The following is a 22,900-nucleotide window of genomic DNA, read 5'->3' on the forward strand; positions in this document are numbered from 1 at the left end:
TTATGCTTTCTTATTAGGTTAGGGGTCTGTTTTGCACATTTTTTCAAAAGCTATGATTTTGACTTATTTATTAAATCTATGTCCATTATTTCTCTTTTTTCTTTTTTTTTTTAACATTTTCTAGCCTTTTGAGTTTGGAATTTAATTTGTGAACTTTCATTTTTTACCTCTTATTGATAAAAGCATTTAAAGCTGAGAATCCTTTAATCACTATGTTAACATACACATATTTTTCTATCTTTATGCCCATTTTTTATTTAATGTTATATGTACAATTACATACATCAAATTATCATCAGTCTTTCTTTTTTTAAAAAAAAAAAAGGACTTTATTTATTTATTCATAGAGACACAGAGAGAGAGAGAGAGAGGCAGAGATACAGGCAGAGGGAGAAGCAGGCACCATGCAGAGAGCCTGACATGGGACTCGATCCAGGGTCTCTAGGATCACACCCTGGGCTGCAGGTGGCATTAAACCACTGTGCCACCGGGGCTGCCCATCATCAGTCTTTCTGATGATGCTCATCTACTCCTGTCATAGTGGGATTCCAATAGATTCTCAAGGAGGTTCCTAGATACAAATTCCTGAGTTCCTGCATTTTAAAAGGACACAACAGTGCAGGGCACCTGGGTGGCTGTCGGTTGAACATCTGACTTGTGATTTCAGCTTAGGTCATGATCTCAGGGTGATGAGACAGAGATCAGTGTCAGGCTCCATGCTCAGCAGAGTCTCCTCGCTCTGTCCTTCCCCCTACTCACACATTCACTCTCCCAAATAAATAAATAAATATTTAAAAACACACACACAATCACTACTCAGACTTTTGGCTAAGATTAAGTGAAAAACACACATACAACAACACTGTTCTACTGGTGATATACTTGGCATGTTATTTTGAACATCTAAAGCCAGCATAGCACTTTGCCTTTGTAAGATATCCTCTCTTTTTGCCATGTAGCTCTGAAGACTTTAAAAGACACTTTTTTAAAGTTTAATACTGTTACTCAGGTCTCAGCGTTAGTTGCTATGAGCCAATAGTTTGTGGCACTTAGTAAGTCCTTTCAATAGATTCTAACTTTTAATTTAGATGCAATATGTCTTTTATTAAGTTACAGTTTTAAATATTAATTCTGTTCCATTGTATTTTCATATTTTTTTTCAGGGACTCCAATCATACCTAACTGGATCATCTTTGTCTAAAATTCATTTTAAACATTTTCTTATTCTTTTTTTCTTTTTAGATTTTGTTTTTATTCTCTTGACATATTCTGAATTTTCTTCAACGCTCTTACTAAATTTTCATTTGAATCTCTTATTCCTTAGGGAATTTTTAAATTAGTCCCCATTTCTTATATAATTTAGACTATTCAATGCTTTTCTTGAATTCAATCAACGCTTATTTTAGCCTTTTTAAATTCTGTGTCCATTTATGTTCTTGGATTTTAAATTTCGGTCTTGAAAGGGTTTTTCGAACCCCCTAAATATTTATTTGAGAATATTTTATTCTATTTCATTTAGTGGGTAGAGTTGTCAAACACTGCATTAACTTAATTTTCAGGGCAGCCCGGGTGGCACAGCAGTTTAGCACCACCTGCAGCCCAGGGCATGATCCTGGAGATCCGGTATCAAGTCCCACGTTGGGCTCCCTGCATGGAGCCTGCTTCTCCCTCTGCCTGTGTCTCTGCCTCTCTCTCTCCCGCTCTGTATCTCTCATGAGTAAATAAAGTAAAATCTTTAAAAAAAAATTTAAAAAAAATAATTTAATTTTCATTCACTGCTATACTTTCATGGCAGGTATATAAAAATGAAGGCTAGTTATGCTTCTGCATTTCTGGGTACAAATGGTTTGAAGTGTTTTAAGAGATACCTTGTTCAAGAGTGTATTTTTCTATTGATAGTGACAGGTGGTAGATTTACCAGATGGCTTTTTAGGTGGAATGTTTGTTCTTTGCTTTTTTCTTTTGTCTTGTAGGATCACAAATGTGCTTTCCTATACCTCTTCTTTACCTGTGGTTTTCAAAAGGTGCATCTCCATTTTAAACTCCTACTCTTCTGAAGTGTAACCTTTCTAAAACTGCCTCTTTTATTTCCAATGTTAAGTTTCTTCCCTATAGTCAGTTTCCTGATCAACAAGATCACTTTTTATTCCCTGTTTTTTTTTTCACTTTTATGAGGAACATTATAGTGATGACTTTAGATCAATAACAGGCCTGTTGATAGTTCTTCCTTCTCTATTCTACAAAAGTGTTCAGGGACTGCCCTTGTAACTCTCAAGGGTCTACAGCAGGACAGTGAGAGGTAACTCACCAGGATTCCACATTTATTTTTGCAGTTACAGGTATTTTAACGTTTGAATGGTATTTGTCTTCTTATTATGCTGAGAGCATAACATTTAGTCCTCCTCCTCATTATTTTGGTTTTGGTGGAAGATACGCTGGGCGAGTAGGATTTACACCATGATCATTAGTTCCACTAGTCAGGAAATTAAGGTTTAATAATATTGTCCCACCATATAAAATACTTCTAATGACTGCTATGAGAGCCCTAGTTTTCTACTCTTGCAGAATACATACTGTAAAACAGGTTTACTAATTCTCTAGTAAACTGTTGGCATGTACTATTATGCCTGCAATGACATGGGAAGACTGCAATAAAGACTTAAATGTGTATTTGAAGGTCTGTGCAAAAAGACAGACACCCCCACCCTTGTAGCTAACTAGCTGAAAGTGAAAATATGAGACAAAAAAGAAAGGAGAATGTTGGGGAGCAGTTATGTGTTACACAAGGATCCAGTAAGAGACATTTGCTGCATAGGAAACATGATGATATTTGGTAACTACTCTCTGAGGCTACTACAAAAATATGGACGTGGGTTTATGGTTCTTTCTAGCTTTGTTTACCTCTTGTGCCTCACTTCCCCTGGGTTACGTGTCTCTTTTCTCTCATTCTGTTAATATTGTGGTTTTGGGTATCTATCATAGAGATGATAGAGCTTTTCAGTCTCTGAAAGCTAGAGAAGACACTTTTCTCCATGGAGCTTAGAGCTCAGGAGACAGGGACTTCACGTTGTTTGAAGCAGATGGCTACCTCTGCACAGACTTCTTCCAAAGCAGTATATTCTGTCATTGGCAAGTAGCAAGATTGGGAAATGTCATAGTCATTTTCACTGTTTCTGAAGTTATTCATTCATTTATAATTATTTCTTAAATATCGTTCTTTGCACCTTTATAAGACCTAACCAGGATTTAAGAATAGCTAGTTTCTCTGGATAATTCTTACTCTTGATAATTTTACCTACTGGACCCATAGACTGTTATCAGCAGTGGGTGGACTCAGCGTCCCACTACTTCGGAAGTGTCTTCTTTGGCTTTCCAGGGAACTTGTTAATCATTGCAGGACCTTTTGAAGGATGGCTATTATCTACACATTGCAAATATGTTTGGTCCCATGTGAAACAAGCTAATTAAAAGTGTAACAACACATTTAAGAAAGAATCATGGAAAAAAAGAGTGGGGAAGCCTGGAGATGATTCCCAAAACATGAAATGTTGAGGCAGACACTGAAAATTAGCTCAACTGTTCCCTCTCATTTGTCAGATCATTATTTTAAAGTTCAGCACAGGTTCTAATTAGGAAGGATCTGCTCCAAGAGGAACAAAATTAACCAATAAGAGCAAAGAGAAACTTGGTTAATTTGTTAGAGAGGTTACAAAAATTTAGCTCACTGTAATTATGGCAAAATAAAGCTGATATGGATTCTAGGTTCATATTTTCCGAGAAAAAATTATACTTTCTACCATAGAAGCTGCAAAACTATACCTACTAGAACCAGGCCCTACTACAAATCTCCCCAGAAATACAGAAATGATTAAGACAGACCTGACCTCAAGAAGCTGAAAGAGAAGAGCATGTCAGAATATGGGGATATGGAAGGGATACGGAAATAAAGTGGCATTTGTGAAATGCTTCAACATCAGATAATGTATTCCCAGTCTAACTGGAATCTCAAGGAATCAAATGCTTTATGAAAAAAAAAAAGAGAGAGAAACAGAAAAAATCACAACTATTCCTGTGAGTCAAGAAAGAAAAATCAGATAAGTTGGCTAGGAAAGCACATTCTAAATATTCCTCCAAGGAGACCAGGAGAGAGAGCTGAAGTGGACAGTGGGGGGCTGAGCTCCAGGCTGGTTCTTTTACTTACGAGCTGGCTAAGCCTATATATTTATTCCATGTCCCTGAACCAGAGTCTCTTCTAACACTATTATTTTTCTGCAGATTATAAAATTAATATTCATTGCTGATAGCTGACATGTTCTCTGCTCTTCTGATCTAATATTCCTAAAAATCTAAGGAAACAATTCATACTCTGAAGGTTTTGTCATCTGTAGAAACGGAATTAAAAAAAAAAAAAACACCTCCTTCTCTGAGGAAGAAAAAATATGAAATCAGACAAGAGTCTCCCTGTAAGAAAAAAATAAGCTTCCTCCAAAGGAAATTCACAAAGCAATGATATAGTCCTTTTGTTTTTCAAGCACAGAGTAGCACTGTGAGGGCTCAGACTCCAGCCTGACGGCTGCGTGTGCATCTCAGGTCTGTTCTTCCCTCTGAATGTCTCAGGCTACTTCCTGAATATGCTCGTTTTCCCAGCATCAGATCTCACATTCATCTGCAATACTCACCTTGGGATCTGTGCAGTCATTAGCTGCGCTTGGTTAGGCCAAGCACAGTGCACACAATTCAGATCCACTTTCCTCTCTCCTGTTCTGATTGATGGATTTTCATTAATCTCTGACTTTCTGATACCCACATTCCAGAGCATAGCTGTTCTCTCAAGGCTGCCCAGAATCTATCTCTATGTTTTTAAAGATATAAATTCTAAACCCATTGACCGTGTAAACGCTGAGGTCTGTGAAACATGTTTTGGATGATGACTTAAAGTAAAAAAGCATGGCTGCTCCAGAAAACAGCAATATCCATCGAGTGTACCACTTGTTTTGTCCCATAAGATGTGATAAATACAGTGAGGGCTCAAGCTTCCTTCCTTCCTTCTTCCCTCCCTCCCTATCTTTCTTCCTTCCTTCCTTATCTCTTTCTCCCTTTCCATATCATACTGACTTCGTTTCACTCTAAAAAAAGTCACTAATGTCTAGCATTTGAAACAACAGCACACTGTCTCCCCTGGGAGTGACCCTAACAGGCTTCAGTGTCTGAACCCAAACACAAATTCATCTTCACACCTCTCTTCCCCACAAAGAAGAAAAGCTAGCTGAGCCCTCCACACAAAGAAATGAAGTCATGATGAAGTAATGCTAAGAACTAAACATAAGCTACCACGACAGGATTTGCCTTAATCCTAAAGACCGGCCTCTTCCATCCGGCTCTCCAAAGTAGAGCACAGGACCAGGAAGCCAGAAGTACATTCATGGATAGTACAGCTCTGCTCGGAGATTTTGTGTACTTTCAGAGATACATGAAATGTGCAAATTTCTAGTTGTGCAATTAAAGTGCAAATTCCCTGAGAGATTTGGAGCAGGATTACACCTAATAACTAATTTTAAAAAGGGGTATGCTTTACGTGGTGTTCAACAATTTGTGTTAGAACCCCCAAATATCTTTTTCTCTAACAGGCCTGTAGGAAGTCCAGCACAGAGACCCTGCTCCTTTCCAAATGGTACTAGAATGTGCGCTCTGTGAAAGTGGCGACCTTTCTTGGTTCACTCCTTAGGGCAGGCAGACTCCAAGATGGACCCTCAGTGACCCCTACCTCCTGGTATTCATGCCACTATGTAATTCTCTCTCTCCAAGGATGGATTGGCCTAGGGACTAACCAGTGGACTCTGACAAAGGTCAGGGATGTCACTTCCAAGATTAGGTTACATCTGATTGAGACTTTAGTCTTGCTCTCTCAGACCCCTCCCTCTCTTGCTAGCTTGCAAGACACATGCTGCCATGTTTGGGGTGGGCCCATGTGCCGAGGAACTGGAGGTAACCTCTAGCAAATGGGCAGCAAGAAGCCGAGGCCTCAGTGAATAGCACTTAATGAACTGTATTCAGCCAAGAACCACACAAATGATCCCGCCCCCATCAAAATTTTATATGAAATTTCAGTCCCAGTCATTAATTGCAGACTCTGTGAGACTCTAAGCAGAGGACCCACGGAAGCCATGCCCAGACTCCTGACCACAGAAATAAGGAGGTAATCAATGTGAATTGTTTTAAGCCACTAAGTCTGTAGTTATTTGTTACTCGGCAATGGATAACTAACATGCTGCCATTTCCCCGGTGCCTTGAACAGAGTGTGGCTCATGGTGGGTATGCAATATATATGAATTGTATGAATCAATAAATGAAATGAATTCCTGTCACTGATATAGGGAGAGTTACTGAATAAAATTAGTAAGCTATTCATCACACTGCTGCGGTGTGCAACACAACATGGCAAATAAACTCAATTTTCTACAACAAATATGCTAAAGAATGCAATTTTCTAAAATACACATATAGTAAGTAAATACAATTTCCCATAACAAACATGTTAAGCAAGCTTTTCAGCAGTTGAAATAGCCTCAAGGTTGACTTATATTTCCCAGGAGATAACCATAAGCTTTCTATAGTTAAGAACAAAATATGACTGGAGACCTTTTTGCCCTTCTTAGTAAAGATGCTGGCCAAGAACTCAATTTCATGATGACAAGACTCAGAATAGGCACAGCTCTGACCGAGAAAGTCCTTCCTCCTGACCTGTCTACTGCTCACCATTCTTGATGCCTTTATAGTTCCTAATTGGAAAATACACTTCAACCTTCTTGCTCACACTCTCAGAAGCATTTGGGTCAACCTCTTCCCAGCCTCTCAAGGTTTCTCATTAAATAGTCTTGTGATTTGTGGACTGTGATTCCAACTTCAATTTTAACCACAGGTAAATCATAAAATTCTTTTATTTCTCATTACAAGTTGTGGTAATTGCCAGGAAAGTAAAGGGCTGAGAAATACGGCAGTGGACGGAGTGGGAGCAGTGGGTGCTCGGCATGGCGGGAAGACCCTTCTTAAAACAGGACTTTCAAACTTTAAATTAAAGAATGATAAGGACCCAAATTTATAAAAGGCCAGAGTGGAGATCCAGATTTGGGAAAGCATTTCAAGCAGGCCCTGAGAAATGATTCCTCAGCAGAGAGGTTGGTGTTACAGACTCAGTGGAAGACAACTATATCCACAGGAAATCTACTAGAATCACAAAATATATTTTTCTCAAACAGTCTTGCAGGAAGTCCAGCATGGACAAAATATCTTGATGCTTTCTGAATGGTTCTAGAATGTAAAACTCCATAAAAGTGATAGCTTTTCTTTACAACTGCTTTCTAAATATCTTTGCATTATTTCCATTTGATCATTTTGACCGTATTTACTTTGAAAATTAATAGAAGTCATTTTGCAATTTTTTCACATTTCATTATTCTGTTTATTTTTTTCTATACCTTTGTGACGTAAAAAGTATCTCAGCTTCTAGAAGAGAAAACTACGAAAGATTCAGGCAGTGCAGTAAACCCAAGGTCATGAAGCTAATACATGGAAAAATCTAATCTGGTTAATCCAAGTACCTCACCACCCTAATTATAAAACTGGTTTAAAATTATAAGAATCCATTAACAAAAGGAGGCCATGGAATTTTATTTAGATGACTGGCCCAGAGTTAGAAAACCTTAATTCTGCCTGAAATACACCAAAAGGCGAACCATCGGTCACTCTACTCTCACTGGGGTTTCTAAGCTTACTGATAGATCTAGCTCCCGCCAAACCACAAGCCAAGGGTGTTCTCACCATATGGGCTAATCTGACTTGGGTTTGCGGCTGGAAGTCCAACATTACCACAGGCTAAAGACTGGGTAATTAAGCACAAGACAGCATCACAGAAAGGGGGACAGTCAGGTTTTGAGGAAGATATACCTGGGACAGAATGAACCAATAAAATAAGGTCTATGTCACTCACCCTCCAGCCTGCAGTGAGGCTAGACATAATGTGTCTAGCACCTACCACAAAAGGAGGATGCTAAGGACAGAATGTGCTCACTCCGCGCTGTTGCTTCAAACCTCCCAGGGTAAGAGTGGTCACCATCCATGACCGGAGGAGAGGGAAGGGGAGGTAAAGAGAGATTTTCATCATCAGGATGGTCCTAATCTTCTACATTTTTATAAGCCTCATCTCTCAAAGTCACTGTTTATTTCCAATATCCTGTGGCCGGTCACATCACAAAGTGGTCATATCACAAAAACGACGTCAGTGATATATTTATATTTCTTACCTCGATAACTTCTTTGTTTCAAGTAGTAACTTATCCAATAAAGGGACACCTCTGCTTTCTGTGTACTCCCAAGATCCTCATGCCCGTTTTCTCTTCCCCATGGCCCTGACTCTAAGTATTTATCAATGGATTGCCTGTCTTTGAACTGGTTTATGCACCGGTACTCCATACAGACCCCAACTCAGTACATGGGGAAAGAAGGGGATTTTAAAGGGTCTTTCTTCAGCCTGGAAAATGAGTATTTTCCTTTCACCTCAGTGTCCTTAAACACACAAGGGCTTTGTATGGTTTCATCTTTGTCATCCATTCGAGGTACCACTGTCACCTGACAGAGGACAGGGATGCTTTCTCATCGCTGATGTGCATCCCATAACGCTGGAACACAAAACCAGGTCTAGCCAGCAGTTTCCACTCAGTGGCATTATATATCTGTCTTGGAAAGCTATCTCGGAATCAGGCAAGTGCAGCTCTCGGTAAAATAACAAGAAAAAAAAAGAAACTGCTTGGCAGGATTTCTCTAATGACCTTCGGCACAACCATAATGTCTAATAGGTGCCGGGATTAAACGTAGCGAGGTCGGATCTGACTGTGAAGGCAGGAGTGGGCACCGGTTTGGGAGAGGGGCCTGCCGGGCCTCAGGCAACCGGCTGGCAGTGAGTGCCAGAGTGTTCTGAGTTTGTGACTCTGCATTCCTGTCCAGCCCCCCAACCTCCCAACCCCCCCCCCCCCGGTGTCCGCTGAAGGGAGTCCTGCAGCAGGAATAAAGGGTTTTCTTCACTGTCACAGAAACCCAGGTCCAAGGGAGGGGTTGCTGGCATTTACTGCGAAGAGCCCAGGGGTGCTAACCACTCCACAAGGCCTCTCACGATAAAGAATTTCTCCAGCACTCATGCTACCTGTGCCCCACTAAGAAATACTGTGCCTCAGCGACAATGCTAGCCCCTCTGCACCCCGTCTCCTCTCAGGGGTTCTCTGATGCCTTTGGTAGAAGGACAAGAACCTGCCCACCCCAGCCCCCTCCCCACCTGCTTCCTGACTCTTTCCCAGCAGAGATGGTGTTTTGGGGGCTGCCCACCAAGTGGTAGGCCTGAGGGGGGGGGCGGTTAAGATTTTGTTTATTTTTTTTAAGATTTTATTTATTTATTTATTCATGAGAGATACAGAAAGAAAGGCAGAGACATAGAGGGAGAAGCAGGCACCCCACAAGAAGCCCGATGCAGGACTTGACCCCAGGCCTCAGGATCACGCTCTGAGGCAGATGCTCAACCACTGAGCCACCCAGGTGTCCCTTATTTGTTTATTTGAGATGGGGGGAGGCAGGAGAGTGAGCACATGGGTGAGATGAGGGGCAGAGCAGGGAGCCTGTTGGATCCTGGGACTCCCGGATCATGACCTAAGCTTAACTGACTGAGCCACCCAGACACCCGAGCCTGAGGGGTTTTGTGCTTGTTTTTGCAGGGGGGAGTGAGGACGAGCAAGTTCAGTCCAGGAGAGAATTAGGAAGTCTCCACTGTGGTACACACCAAAACCGGTGCTCTCTGACCAGCTTTTTCAATAATTGTGATGAAGAGGGCTGGGTTTCTTTTATTTATTTATTCAGAGAGAGAGGCAGAGACATAGGCAGAGGGAGAAGCAGGCTCCATGAAGGGAGCCTGACGTGGGACTCGTTCCCGGGTCTCCAGGATCACACCCCGGGCTGCAGGCGGTGCTAAACCGCTGCGCCACCGGGGCTGCCCAAGAGGGCTGTTTTCATGGATCTTCCAAAACCCCATTAGTGCATGTGTATTACATCCCACCTATCTAGTTGGTCTAACTGGCAGTTCTAAAACACTGTCTCCAAATTCTTTGACATTCCTCCCATAAAGAGGTGGAGTCTACATGCTCTCTCCTTGAACCCAGGCAGCCTTACAACTCTTTTGATTAACAGAGTACAGCACAGGTGATGCGACTGATTTCCATGTATGCATCACACAAAGTAATGTGGCATCTGCTTTGTCTCCTGGGAAACTCACTCTTGTTACCATGAGTCCCCAGGGAAGAAGCCCATGGTGTGAAGGAGCCATGTGGGCAGAAGCCAAGCCATGTGGAGAGGCCACAGGTAGGCTCCCCATTGACTGTCCTAATCTTTGAGTCATCTGCATTTTATTAGTCAGGGTTCTCCAGAGAAACAGTATCCATAGGGTGTGTGTGTGTGTGTGTGTACATATACCTGGCAAATCTAAAATCTATAGGGTAGGCAGGCAGAGTGAGTATCCAGGGAAGAGCCAATGTTGCTGTTCAAGTCCAATGGCCACCTTCTGACAGAGTCCTTTCTTGCTCAGGGAAGATCAGTCTTTGTTCTGTTCAGGACTCCAACTGATTGGATGGGGGGGGGGCAATCTGTTTTACTCAAAGTCACCAATTTAAATCTTAGTCTTATCCAAAGACAGCTTAACACAAACATCCAGATAATGTTTGACCAAATACCTGGGCACAGCCCCCCAAGTTGACCCCCATCACACCAGCCCAGGCATATGAAGCCTTCCTGCATCTCCCAGGACAGTCTGGCCACCAGCTGAGTCCCCATGAGTAGCCTCTGCCAATCCCACAAGGAGCAAAAGAATCACCCAGCCAAGCCCTGCCCACAGAATCTAGAAGCATTATAACATAGCTATTTTTAAGTCACTGAGTTTAAAGATAGCTTGTTAGTTAAAGATACTCTAAGAATAACTGGAACAGTAATTTGAATTGACATTACTCCCCATCTCTCTCAATAAGCATCAGCTCCGCTGGCCATGTCAAACATACCAAGTCTTTCTAGCGTCAGGGCCGTTCCACCTGCTGTTCCTTCTGCCTGTGGTTTCCTCCTCCAGTCCTTTGCTTGGCTGGTTTCCATCCTTCCTACCTCACATCAGATATTACTTCCTCGGATAGTCCTTCCCTGACCACTATCTGCATTGGCCTCGCTTCCTTTCTTTGTCTCTATTTTTTTCTTCCATTAGGTTCATTTTCTTCAAAACATTTCTCTCACCCTGAAATTGTCTTGCTATGTCATTGGCTCTTGTCTTCCCCTAATTAGAATATTTGCTCCATATGAGTGGGGCCTTTATCCAGCTCACGTGTCACTCCCCCATGGATTAGCACGGAACATGTGTTCAATCAATGTATTTGTTGAATGAGAAGTAATGAATGCCTCTATCATTTGTAGGTTGACTGATTTCAGGATTCTGGTCAGAGGCTTCAACTTACTGACTCTGTTGTCACAGAATTTAACGAAGGAACATTAATACTCCCGTGTGGTACAAAGGATATTTATCTCAGACTTTTCCTTTGCTCTTTTTCCACCTCTAATGAGATGAGCAACCGCGAGGGAAGAAAAACCTAGCATCCTTTTAAAATACCTCAGGGACAAAAATCACTGCATTTTTTATACTTGATTATCTATGTGGCTTATTTACATATTTTCCTAACTTTTCTAGATTAGTTAAAAGACAGCTCTGAACTGAGCAAGGGAAGAAAGGTTTTCTCCTCCCTCTTGGAGATCCAGCCTACTAGTAAACTTTGTGTGATACAGTCTCAGTTCTCAAATTCCTTTCTCATCCAGCTCCCCATCAGGGCACTGACCTTGGAGGAAGGGGTGGAGGAGGAGCAGACCCATCTCTTATCTCCTGCCTTTTGTCTGCTTTCTCTTCATCTTCCAATTCTTGCACATACTTGACCCCTCCCACCCCCGACCCTGTCAATCACCTGAACCCAAGGCCTTATCCACAGGCCCTTCCTACCTGCAGCTGCCCCTCCAAGCCCAGCAGAGAGCTACCCCCACCAGATATACTATCCTTACCAATTCCCTTCTGTTCAGATACTCCCTTGCATTAATTGTCTCTTTTATTTTTGTATTCTGATGCTTTGACATTTGGGGTCTTGCTGACCCTTGGGAGACTGCTCATCCTCCCTTAGCCAATTCATAGAGATAGGAAACAATTCACCTGTAAGCACACTTTTCAAATACAAGCCAACCAATCCAGAGCCCACACCCCCAGAACCCCCATTAGTGGGCTCTCATACTCCAGCTGCTATCCATCTGCCATAATCAATCCAGGGCCAGGTGCCGGACAACTCAGGACAGCCCCCATACCCCAGTCCCCACTGAAGTTATCCAAACCTGTCAACCTAAACCTGCTCGCCGCATCCCTCCCATTCCTTCCCACAGAAACCACAATGAAGGCTCTACCCACATCTCTCTCTACTCCACCTGCCCCCTGACCCGCCTACTGCTTCTCCATGTGCCCCATACCATGGGAACTATGAGTAGCTAACTTTCCAGTGGCAATCATCTCCTGATCTGTTGACCTTCATATACCTCAAATTTTCTATGACTATACTACACTTTAAAACATCCCTCTAGACTGTAAGTCAAGTCAGTGTCTTAATCATTTGGGGGCAATTCAGATTCTGTACTTGGTGTTCAGATTTCAAATTATATTTTTACCACATTTTTAAAAGTCTTGATTCAAATCATGGATGCACTCAAGAAACATTTATGGATGTCTTGTGTGTACCAGGTATTGTGGATGGCTCTGGGGATAAAAGGATGAATCAGGCATGCTCTCAGGCAGGCTCAGGACAGCACAGGGACTCAAAAAAATATTTAAGAAAAGAAAAAGGGAATGAATGATTGTCTTCTCAGTTTATAAACCAGAGTGCTGGATCCCCTGGTGCATTTCCTTCATAAAATCATTGTCAGTTTTGGAAGGCGTGAAATTAGAATAAACTGCTTTCTCTTGTTCTGTTCCATTTTTTTACATGACAAGCTATTGAGATTGGGAATCTAAAAGATTGTTCTGTTTTTCCCAGTTATGATCTACCATAGTTAATTAAGTTTCCTTTGGAACATCTTCACAGAAATACAGCACAGCTATCCCTCAGAACAGCCTGAGAAAACCATTGTTTTGGGGATAGAATATAAATATAACATTACTAATAATAGAACAGTTATTGAGCTCTAAATATATGCCAGGTTGGGCAGCCCAGGTGGCTCAGCGGTTTAACGCCGCCTTCAGCCCAGGGCGTGATCCTGGAGACCCGGGATCGATCCCACGTCGGGCTCCCTGCATGGAGCCTGTGTCTCTGCCCCCCTCTCTCTCTGTGTGTGTCTCTCATGAATGAATACATAAAATCTTTAAAAAACAATAAAAATAAAAAATAAATATATGCCAGGCATTATACCAAGCATGGTGTATGCGTTATTTCATTTAATGGCAGAACATGTGTACTGCCTTCCTTATTTTACAGACAAAGAAACTGAAGTTTCCACAGGGTGAACAGTTTGCTAAATGCAGTAGCTAGTAAAAGGAAGCATCAGGATTTGAATCCAGGCCCACTTACTTCAGATCTTATGTGTTTCCATATATGAGCTAAGAAACTATCATTTTCTAAAGGTACATTGCATAGACCCATTCTTGAATACTCTGGATCCATCCAAAAGACTTCATCCCAGGACAAATCCTAGCCATTCAAAATTCTGCTACTAAAGGTATGATATTTGAATACACCAAAAATCTTTCTTTTTAAGAGTTCATGACAATCTGTTTTTAAACTTGCTCTGCCTTGCCTGGCCATCATCCACAGTGGTCTAGTTATTCATACAGTAAAATGAGATAAAAAAAAAGAAGAAGAAAGAAAGAAAGAAAGAAAGAAAGAAAGAAAGAAAGAAAGAAAGAAAGAAAGAAAGAAAGAAAGAAAGAAAGAAAGAAATCCTCCAGAATAGTTTCTCTCCAAAAACTCTCCATAGCATAAAGCAAACTTTAACAACTGCATTTTAGGATTTAAGCTGTTAAGAGAGTGAGTTCTCTGCTTTCTTGTTAGCCATTCTTTCCCAAGGAATTGTCAAAATCGGTGACAATGACTGCCCGCTTCAGCTGTAATTATTCCTTCCATTTCCATTAGTCTGGTCTAATCCATAGGTCACCTCTAGACTCTATTTACTGCATTAAGTGAATTCCTCTTTTTCTTCTCTGTAAGATAATTATGTTCACAGAGGTCAGGCATTCAGTAACTTGTAAAGTCTACAATTTCCATCACCTTTAACCTCAGGTATTTCCTCTCTTAACACATATTCGTGGGGAAGACAATCATAGGACACCCAGTAAAGTATAAATCTCAAATCTGTGCCTTTGTTTCTCCATGTGTACGGCTATAGATCAAATAAAATGACCATCGTTGACAAACTGAACTCATTTCTGGCACCTTAAGTCTTAAAATTCCCAGGAGAAATAGTGAAAGCTACTACTTTTTTCTTCTTGCAACCAAAAGAGAAATCTAGGAGTTGCTGAGTAAGGCTTTTGATACTTTGCCAAGACTCTAGCTAAGACACTGGTCAAATATTTATTTAATATTTCTTTTTTTAAAGACCCAGACTTCCCCATCCCAGCCCAGAGGAAAGGGAAAAGACACATCCAAAGGTTTTCTTTCATTCTACAGCAAGCATTTATTGAGTACCTACTGTGTGCCTGAGTCTAAGGCCTTGGAGATACAGCAGGGAACCTGTATTCTTATCACAAAGAAGCAGCTGAGTTAACTTGCCTAACAAGCCTAACTTGTGAGTTATTTGAAATTCCCACCGGGTCCGCATCACAACACGGAGCACTTTAAACTCTACTCTGAATCTTACAAGTTAGGCTTGGAAGAAAGAAACCCCAGGAGTCTTTGGAGGCTTACAGCTGTCTGGGCCTCTCTTGGCTCCACATACTAGAACGGGGTATTTAACATGAGCTGCGGGGACCAGCTGTTATCCCCTCTGATTTCCATGCAAAGTTTGGTGCTCCAAGATGCACCTTTGCTGGGGCTGGGTTCTGTAGGTCTCCTTGGATCCTCAAAAAAGTCCAAGATCCTCTAAGGATTAGAAGCATTCCCTCAACACACCCACAGCCTCAGGAACCCAGGGCTTGCACGTCATTGTAAAAGATCCCTTTTTGAACCAAAAAGTAATGCCTGGCAGTGGGCATCGCATTGGCCTGGAGGCCGCTGGGACTGGTGCACACCCCTCCCGGCCCTTCCCACGCGCGTCAGAACCCGGTGCGTGCGCAGGGAGCTGCAGGTGCGAAGGCCGGTGGCGGGAGAGGGAACCAGAAGCCCAGCAGGCCTGGAGGTAAGGTCACAGGGCCCCCTGTCCTGTTCTGCTCCTGAGTGGGAGCCGGGGCTGACAACGCGCCCCGCCTTCTCCGGACCCCGCGGACACCTCTAAGTTGTGGCCAAGACAAGTTCTCGGGCCGGCCGTGCGCGCCTCCCAAGTTGTCCGAGCGCCGTGAAGCCGGAGCGCGGGCCGGCTGGGGGCAGGGAGGCAGCCCTGCTCTCCCCTCGGCGCCGGGGCGCGCACCTGCCGGGCGACTGGGACCGCGCGGGCCGCGCTCCCCCGCGCCCCCGAGCCCCCGCGCTCGCCGCCCTCCTCCTGCGCACGCGGCCGCGCCCCGCCCGCGCCCGGGGCCCCAACTTCCCCGCGGGACTCGGTACTTCACCGTCAGTCACCGTCGCGTCCGCCTCCTCCCCCGCCGGGTGCACCTCCAGCCGCAGGGACTGCGGGGTCGGGGGCGACAGCGGCCCGGGCCCGAAGAGCTGCTCCTCGGTCACGAAGCGCAGTTGCACGCGGAACTGCAGGCGCGCGGGGCCCCGGGCCATGGTGGAGCGCCTCTGCCCCGGGCCCTCGCGGCGCCTCCTCCGCGCTGCGGGCAAGGGGAGGGACTTGGAAGCGCCCGCCGCCCTCCTCACCTCGGCGCCCCGCCGGCTCCGGCCGACACCTGCCGCCCCGCGCCCCCGCGCCCCTCCCACCCCGCCGCCGGGAGCGGGAACCGCGCGACCCCCGCCCCGCCGGCACCTCGCAGGTGCGCGCGGCCACCCCGCCCCGCCGCGGTTCCAACGCGCAAGTTTGGGGAGCGCGGGAGGCACCTGGAGGCACCGGGGGTTTGGAAGCAGAAGGGTGACACCTGCTGTTCACTGGGACCGCTCTGCCGGCGTGGGCGTTGGTTTGGAAATGCGCTCTGTGCGGGGTGCGCCCTCGCCCCGTCCAGGTGGTTCTGGGGTGCTCACGCCAAGTGGGAGCCGCTGCTCAAGTGCTGGGCGCTTCCTCACCGGCGGGGTCCTGGCAGCAGCAGCAGCAGCAGCAGCGAGGTGCTGGGGCAGCCCTGCGCCCCTGGCAACTGCCTGGCCTCAAGGGACCACAGCCATCTCCCATCACTTGGAACTGCAGACTTGCTCGCTGCTGGATGCTGAAGCATCTCCCTAGCCGGGACTCAGGAGGGCCAGGGACCCCCAAGTGGACGCCTGACCCCAGCAGCTACCCAACCTAGCCAGTTGGCTCCCGTGTGAAAGGACAGGGGCTGCGAACGCTGGGGAGCCACATCACATGTTGGTCCTGTACAGAGAGAAGGTGGTCTCCAGCTGCAGGGGAGTAAGGAAAGGAAGCAGCCTGTCCTTTGACAAGAGCTCCCCACAGTCCTTGCCCCAAGTGCCATAAAGGGAATGTTTCTTCCCTCTCTGAACCAACCTCTGGGTGTCTGTGGTCTGTGACCCTCTGGCAGAAGGAAGTGCAGGAAGAAAGCAAGGACTGTAAATCCACCGGGATTCCATGAAGGCAGTCCTTAAGAAAGCAGGCCAACTTTATCAGAATGAGCTTCCCTAGACCCCCGGGGTCTGTAACTTCAGAATTTCCCACCTGGACTGTTAAACCCAGCCAGGCTTTATGGAAGCCCTGTTTCCTCCAGCTCCCCATCCCCAACCCCTACCCTACCTTCCACTGCTGTCCTAGTTCCTGCTGTGGCCTCTTTGGCTCCTCACCTTATCCCCTCCAGAGGATTTCTCGCCCCCTCCTTCCCTGTCTCTCTATCAACTAAGTGTCATGCTCTTCTTTCTTATCTTATTCCCACTTCCTACTGCATCATGGCTTTGATTAGTGCCCTGGAACCTCCAGGAATCAGATGTCCTTTAACGAGTTGGAGCTGTGGAAAAAGTTCCTAGTGTGAGGACCACAGAACACCTGGATGCAGCCCCACCCCAGCCCTCACTACATCCTTCTGCCTGTCCAGCTTCCAGCCTCAAGTACTCTCCTGCCTTCCCTATTTCTTTCCCCTTGTCAATCACTGCCTTGATGGCACTAAGTACTTTCCTGCTACAGAGGACCCTCCAGAGCAGCTCCTGGACCTCTGTATCCTTATGTCAAAAAAACTTGTTCAGCTTCATATGTTGGCAGCTGCTAATTGGAAAGTATATCTGGAAGGGGGGGATGTCTGGTTTATATTAAAAGTGAATAATAGATGAAAATGACTCATAGAGCATCTCTAGGGGTGCCTGGCTTAGTTGGTAGAGCATGCAGCTCCTGAGTCCCAGGTTGTGAGTTTGAGCCCCACCTTGGGTGTAGAGATTGCTTTAAAAAAAGAAAGAAAGAAAGAAAGAAAGAAAGAAAGAAAGAAAGAAGAAGAAAGAAAGAAAGAACACCTCCAAAGACAGTATCTTGACCTTTGTAGGATTCCCACCATACCCTCAAGAAACCTGGAGTTCTGTTACATAAAAGAAAGTAACAAAAACCATAATGGCAGTCTTTCCTCCACATTAATGCAAGGGAAAGAAACTCAAGTTCAGCTGACAGCAAAAAATCAAAATATTATGATTCACTACAAAGCTGGGAAGTCTAAGCTTTGGTCATGACTAGATTTAGGGACTCAGTTAAGGTTACCTTACAGTCTCGCCTCTATGTTACCGAAAGGTCTTAGTCATACACTGGAAGCAGCCACCAATTTACAATGTTTCAGCAAAGACAAGGCCTCTTCAACTCTCACTTATAATCAGCTTGGGTCATTTGAAAATGACTAGTTTGCTGTGATGGGCGTACCCAACTGTGACTTGGACCAGGGAGATTGGTAGCCTGACCAAATTTGCATCATCTGAATGAGGGATTAGCAGATAACTAAAGGAAGGAGGTAGCTGGGAGGACAAAGCAGGTACTAACCACGGCGTCTCACAGTGCTCACTCCACACCTGCTGCTGTCCTAGGCATATCGTGTACACTAATTCACTTACTCCTAGCCACCACCTTGTGAAAGAGATACTGTTATTACCCTTATTTTTACTGATGAGGAAACAGACACAGAGGGTAACTAACTCACCCAGAGTCAGGGAAGTCCTCCACAACAGTTCAGACACAACAGTCTCGAATAGCCCTTACCACCACTTTTCAGTTAGAAGCTAGTAAACTAATTTTTTAGTGTTCCAAATGGATACAGCTCAAGACCCCAGAATTCTAAGCACAGAAATGCATAACGTTCCTGCTTTCTTCCCTCTCATCCTCCACCTTCTTGAAGGTGGTTAAGAATTCCTTAGGCTTCCCCTCCCTCAAATGTTCTGCCTTCAAATAGTTGTGTCTATCCTTGAGCAGTATTTACCCTGGTACAAGCACTGGCAGAAAGTTCCATGAATCAATTTTTCTTATTTCTGTATTGAATATAAGGCAGATTCACTCATACCATCTATTTGAACCACCACTGCATTCTATTTTCTTTCTTTAGTTCATCCCAAATTTCTTTTCAACCCCACCATTTTTTTTTTTAACCAATTCAGAAGAGTTACTGAGAAAATAGAGGAGCTCCAGCCTGCAATGGAGCATTAACAGAGACGAGCTGGGCAGACCTACCTGCTGAGTTCCAGTCCCTGGGTGGCAGACTCCACACGTGCTGGGGGGGAAGGCTGTGCTTTGCCAGCTATTTGTAGAGATGGAATGGAGGTCAGAGGATCAAACTGGGGAAGCCAAAGCCATGATCCAGATTTGTCCTCTTGTGTATCCTCTAGAAAGAATAAGTCCTCTCAGAAGTGAGGGGAGGACCCCCGGGACACCACATCCCTGAGCCCCTTCCCCCCATTTCCACCTCCTGATTGACTCTGTTGTCAGTGCAGCATCCAAGTGCTGATGTTTTTCATGAGTATAATCTGTCCAAAGCTTTGAGAGATTATTTCCACCCTTTTCGTTCCCCCAAATAACACTTGGAAAAAGATCTCTGGGCAGCCTCTTCTGCAGGGGCCTGTGACAGCAAGCTCAGCACTCAAAGGGTCACTAGTAGACAAGTGCTGAACTGAGAGAGAGAACAGAAGTCCAGAACTAGGTGCATACCTAGAGGTCACAGGATCTCTGGGTGAGCATATGCCCCTTCGTCTATCTCCCGCCTTCCACAGGAAGCAGCCAAATCTGTTCATGGACTGCAATTCAACAGTTTAAAGCTTAGACTAGGTTCTTCAACTCCTAATCAGCTCTTCCTTGCACCTCTTAGAAGATCCCACCTCCAGGTCCAGACGTTGCTTCAAAGAAACTCAGATCAGAGGGCCTCCCATTCCACTCCCCTGATCTCAAAATATATTATCCTCAGCAATATGGCAGCCACACTACCTATTATAGTGTTCCACAGAAAAATATGCCCCTCAGCCCAATAATTTAGAAATAAATGTCTATGCCTCACAAAGCTCCTGATGTCACTCATAAGTAATCAAAACAGAATATAATCATCTGCACATGATCTAGCCCATTAAACAGTTGGGAGTCAAAACCCTGATTTGAGTTTCCCATATTTGTGAATTCACCTATTCACTAAAATTATTTGTAATCCTCAAATCAACATTAGCAATGTCTTTATAATGATTTGCAGACATGTGCTGGGTGGTGAAAAGTTTGAGTCACCTAATGAACACATTCCCAGCTGAGATTGAACAAAGTGCTTTTCTGTCTTGTTTCACTTCTTATACTGTAAACAAGTGGTGTTTTTTTTTTTTTGCAGTCTATTTAGTATCCTATTTTTTTTTTTTTGCATTTTATGTGCAATTTGCTGGTGATTTTGCTGTTTGAAATAGTCTCCAAGCACAGTGCTGTCTCCTGTTCCTAAGCACAAGATGACTGTGACGTATCTTACAGAGAAATTGATGATTTTTTCTTTTTTTTTTAATTTTTATTGATTTATGACAGTCACATAGAGAGAGAGAAAGAGGCAGAGACACAGGCAGAGGAAGAAGCAGGCTCCATGCACCGGGAGCCTGACGTGGGATTCGATCCTGGGTCTCCAGGATCGTGCCCTGGGCCAAAGGCAGGCGCTAAACCGCTGCGCCACACAGGGATCCCAGAGAAATATATAATTTAGATCATCTTTGTTTAGGCATGAGTTACGCTGCTGTTGGTTGTGAACTAAATGTTAAATAAATAATACATATTAAATAATGTGTCTTTAAACAGATAAACAGCTACTACAAGGTTATATACTAACAAAAGTATAACCCAAGGCTTGTAGGAATGTTACACCGTATTTCCCCTAGGAACAATGGTTCTGTATTTGCTAATTCAGTGTTAGTATCAACTTTATAGAACATAACTACTGTAAATGACAGGAGTTGACTCTATTTTACAACAATAATCCACTTTTGATGGTGCTTGGCAAAAAGACCTCTGTAATCACCAGACAATGCAAGATATCACTTCAAAGCTTAGGCACAACCTTTGTGTATATGACTTGGTGAAGGGCATACTTCCTATTCCTGCAGGTGTATAATGAGGTAGTTTGAGAGAAGGGACAGGGTAGGGGGAGCACACTAGGTATAGTTACAAGACTCAAGTTACTGGAGGAACTAAAATGTCCTGCCTGATACAGAAGGACTAACTTCATTATGAAAGATGGGGAACTGGGCACCTGGGGGGCTCAGTCAGTTAAGCACCTGCCTTTGGCTCAGATCATGATCCCAGGGTCCTGGGACCGAGCCTCCACATTGAGCTCCGTGCTCACAGTGAGGAATCTGCTTCTCCCTCCCACGCCTTCCCTGTTCATTCTTGTGTGCACATTCTCTTTCAAATAAATAAATCTTAAAAAAAAAAAAAGATGGGGAACATTATAAAGAAAAACAAGAAAGTTTATCTACTTCTTTGGAAAACAAACTATATTGAGAGGGGGGGAATGAGGTAGAGAATGAGAGAGAATGATCCGACAATTACTCTCTACACCAGTGGGCTTCGAGCCGTGGTATGTGAAGACCCAGGATGGAGGATTTTAAGGGAATGAAATTCCAGATTTACTCCCACAAGTACTTTTCCTAAAATTGATCTTCCTGAGGAATATGCAAAATGGAAATGCTCACTAAATTAAGAAAAGGTGTATCTCTCCCTTATCCTATTTTTACTATGGCTAATTGCCATGGAGTATAAACACATCCAGAGCACCAAAGAGACAATTTAAAATATTGCTCTAGGTATACAGAAAGTAAATGACTACAGTATTTTTAAAAGTCAGGCAATGTCCAATTCTTTGTTTTTAATGAAACTGAGGGAGACCTGATTGTCAACTGAAAGATCATTAAACATAATTTTTGATGATTACTGGATGACTTTTGGCAACTCCCAGCAATCAGGAAGATCATGAGGTAAGATCCCTGATGCTTAAACTTCCTTAGCTTCATGGTACAGTTGTGCTTCTGCTGACCCCATGGGAGGAAGCAGCGCTTTCTCTAGAAGACTCTGTCTGGGGCACCTGCCTGGCACAGTTGGTGGAGTGTGCAACTCTTGATCTTGGGATGAGAGTTCAAGCCCATATTGGGCATAGAGATTACTTAAAAACACCACCACCAACAACAAACTCGTGTCTAGGATTACTGGTAGTGACTAGCTATAAGTGAAAGGGAGCCCTGCAGGGTTGGAAATGCAAAGAAGGAGCAGTCATGCTGGGAAGGATGCTGGGAAGCTTGGGAGGAAGCAGATTTGGGGCCAGTCCCAGCTGCATTCCTTATTACCTGAACAACCCGGGCAAATTACTGAGATGCCGGGAATTTACAGAAGCTTTTACAATAAGCCCGCAATGACCCTCTCAGCTTATTGTGAAAATTAAATGACACTGTAGAGTAAGCACTGAATCTGTAGTAGCTATCATTAATATTATCACTCCCGGAAGGAAATTTGAAAAGGTAAAAGTAAAAAGACAAAAGCTTAAATAAACCCTATTTCCCTTACCTGAAGGTAACCATTGGGATTATTTTAGAAGAGTTATCTCTAACATGCTTTTTTTCTGTTAGCCAGCTAATCTTGGCATTAAGTCAGCTTTTTTTATTGAAAGAGAAAAAAAAAAAAACAGTGTGACTATCCACAGGTATGAGAGATGTATATAGGAATGATTCCATTCTCCTCTGATAAAAGAAGACTGATTAGTTATATAAGTCATCTGAGTTTCAGCTTGTACTTATTTTTGTTTTTGTTGTTCTGTCATTTATTTATGGCTTGTGATTTATATTGTACTCATGCCCAGAGGCACATTGGCATGTTTTGTAAACTACAAAATAAACAGCTACACTCCAGATCCATTTGTATGGAGGTGAAAGCAAACATAAAAAATAGATTAGGGAAAACAAGCTGGATTGAAAAGAGGATTGGAGGGTGGGAGGGGCATTTTGAAAAACTAATATAATCCTTATTAATCAGCCAATCCATGTATAAATCCAGGGTCAGACCCCCTGCAACAGTCAGTTACAAAGAAATTAGTCTGCTGATCACCAGCTGGAAGTTCTCCCCAGAGAGGTGATGTGTTTGTAAGAGATCTATGCATGATATCTCACGAGGT

The 22,900-nt window shown here is 43.8% G+C and overlaps 1 protein-coding gene across 2 annotated transcripts in view; it reads right to left on the bottom strand.

Annotated features, from left to right (window-relative positions):
* LOC129500407 (histone-arginine methyltransferase CARM1-like) overlaps positions 1-15,977 on the bottom strand; it is a 241,801-nt gene extending 225,824 nt beyond the window's left edge. For both annotated transcript variants that reach the window (XM_055310825.1, XM_055310826.1), the window contains exon 1: positions 15,794-15,977. In XM_055310825.1, the coding sequence (XP_055166800.1) occupies positions 15,794-15,953 (160 nt within the window). In that variant the 5' untranslated portion in view covers positions 15,954-15,977. The remainder of the gene's footprint in view (positions 1-15,793) is intronic.
* Between the last annotated feature and the right edge of the window lie 6,923 nt (positions 15,978-22,900).

The sequence above is a fragment of the Nyctereutes procyonoides genome, unplaced genomic scaffold (assembly GCF_905146905.1).
Source record: "Nyctereutes procyonoides isolate TBG_1078 unplaced genomic scaffold, NYPRO_anot_genome, whole genome shotgun sequence".
Lineage (NCBI taxonomy): Eukaryota > Metazoa > Chordata > Mammalia > Carnivora > Canidae > Nyctereutes > Nyctereutes procyonoides.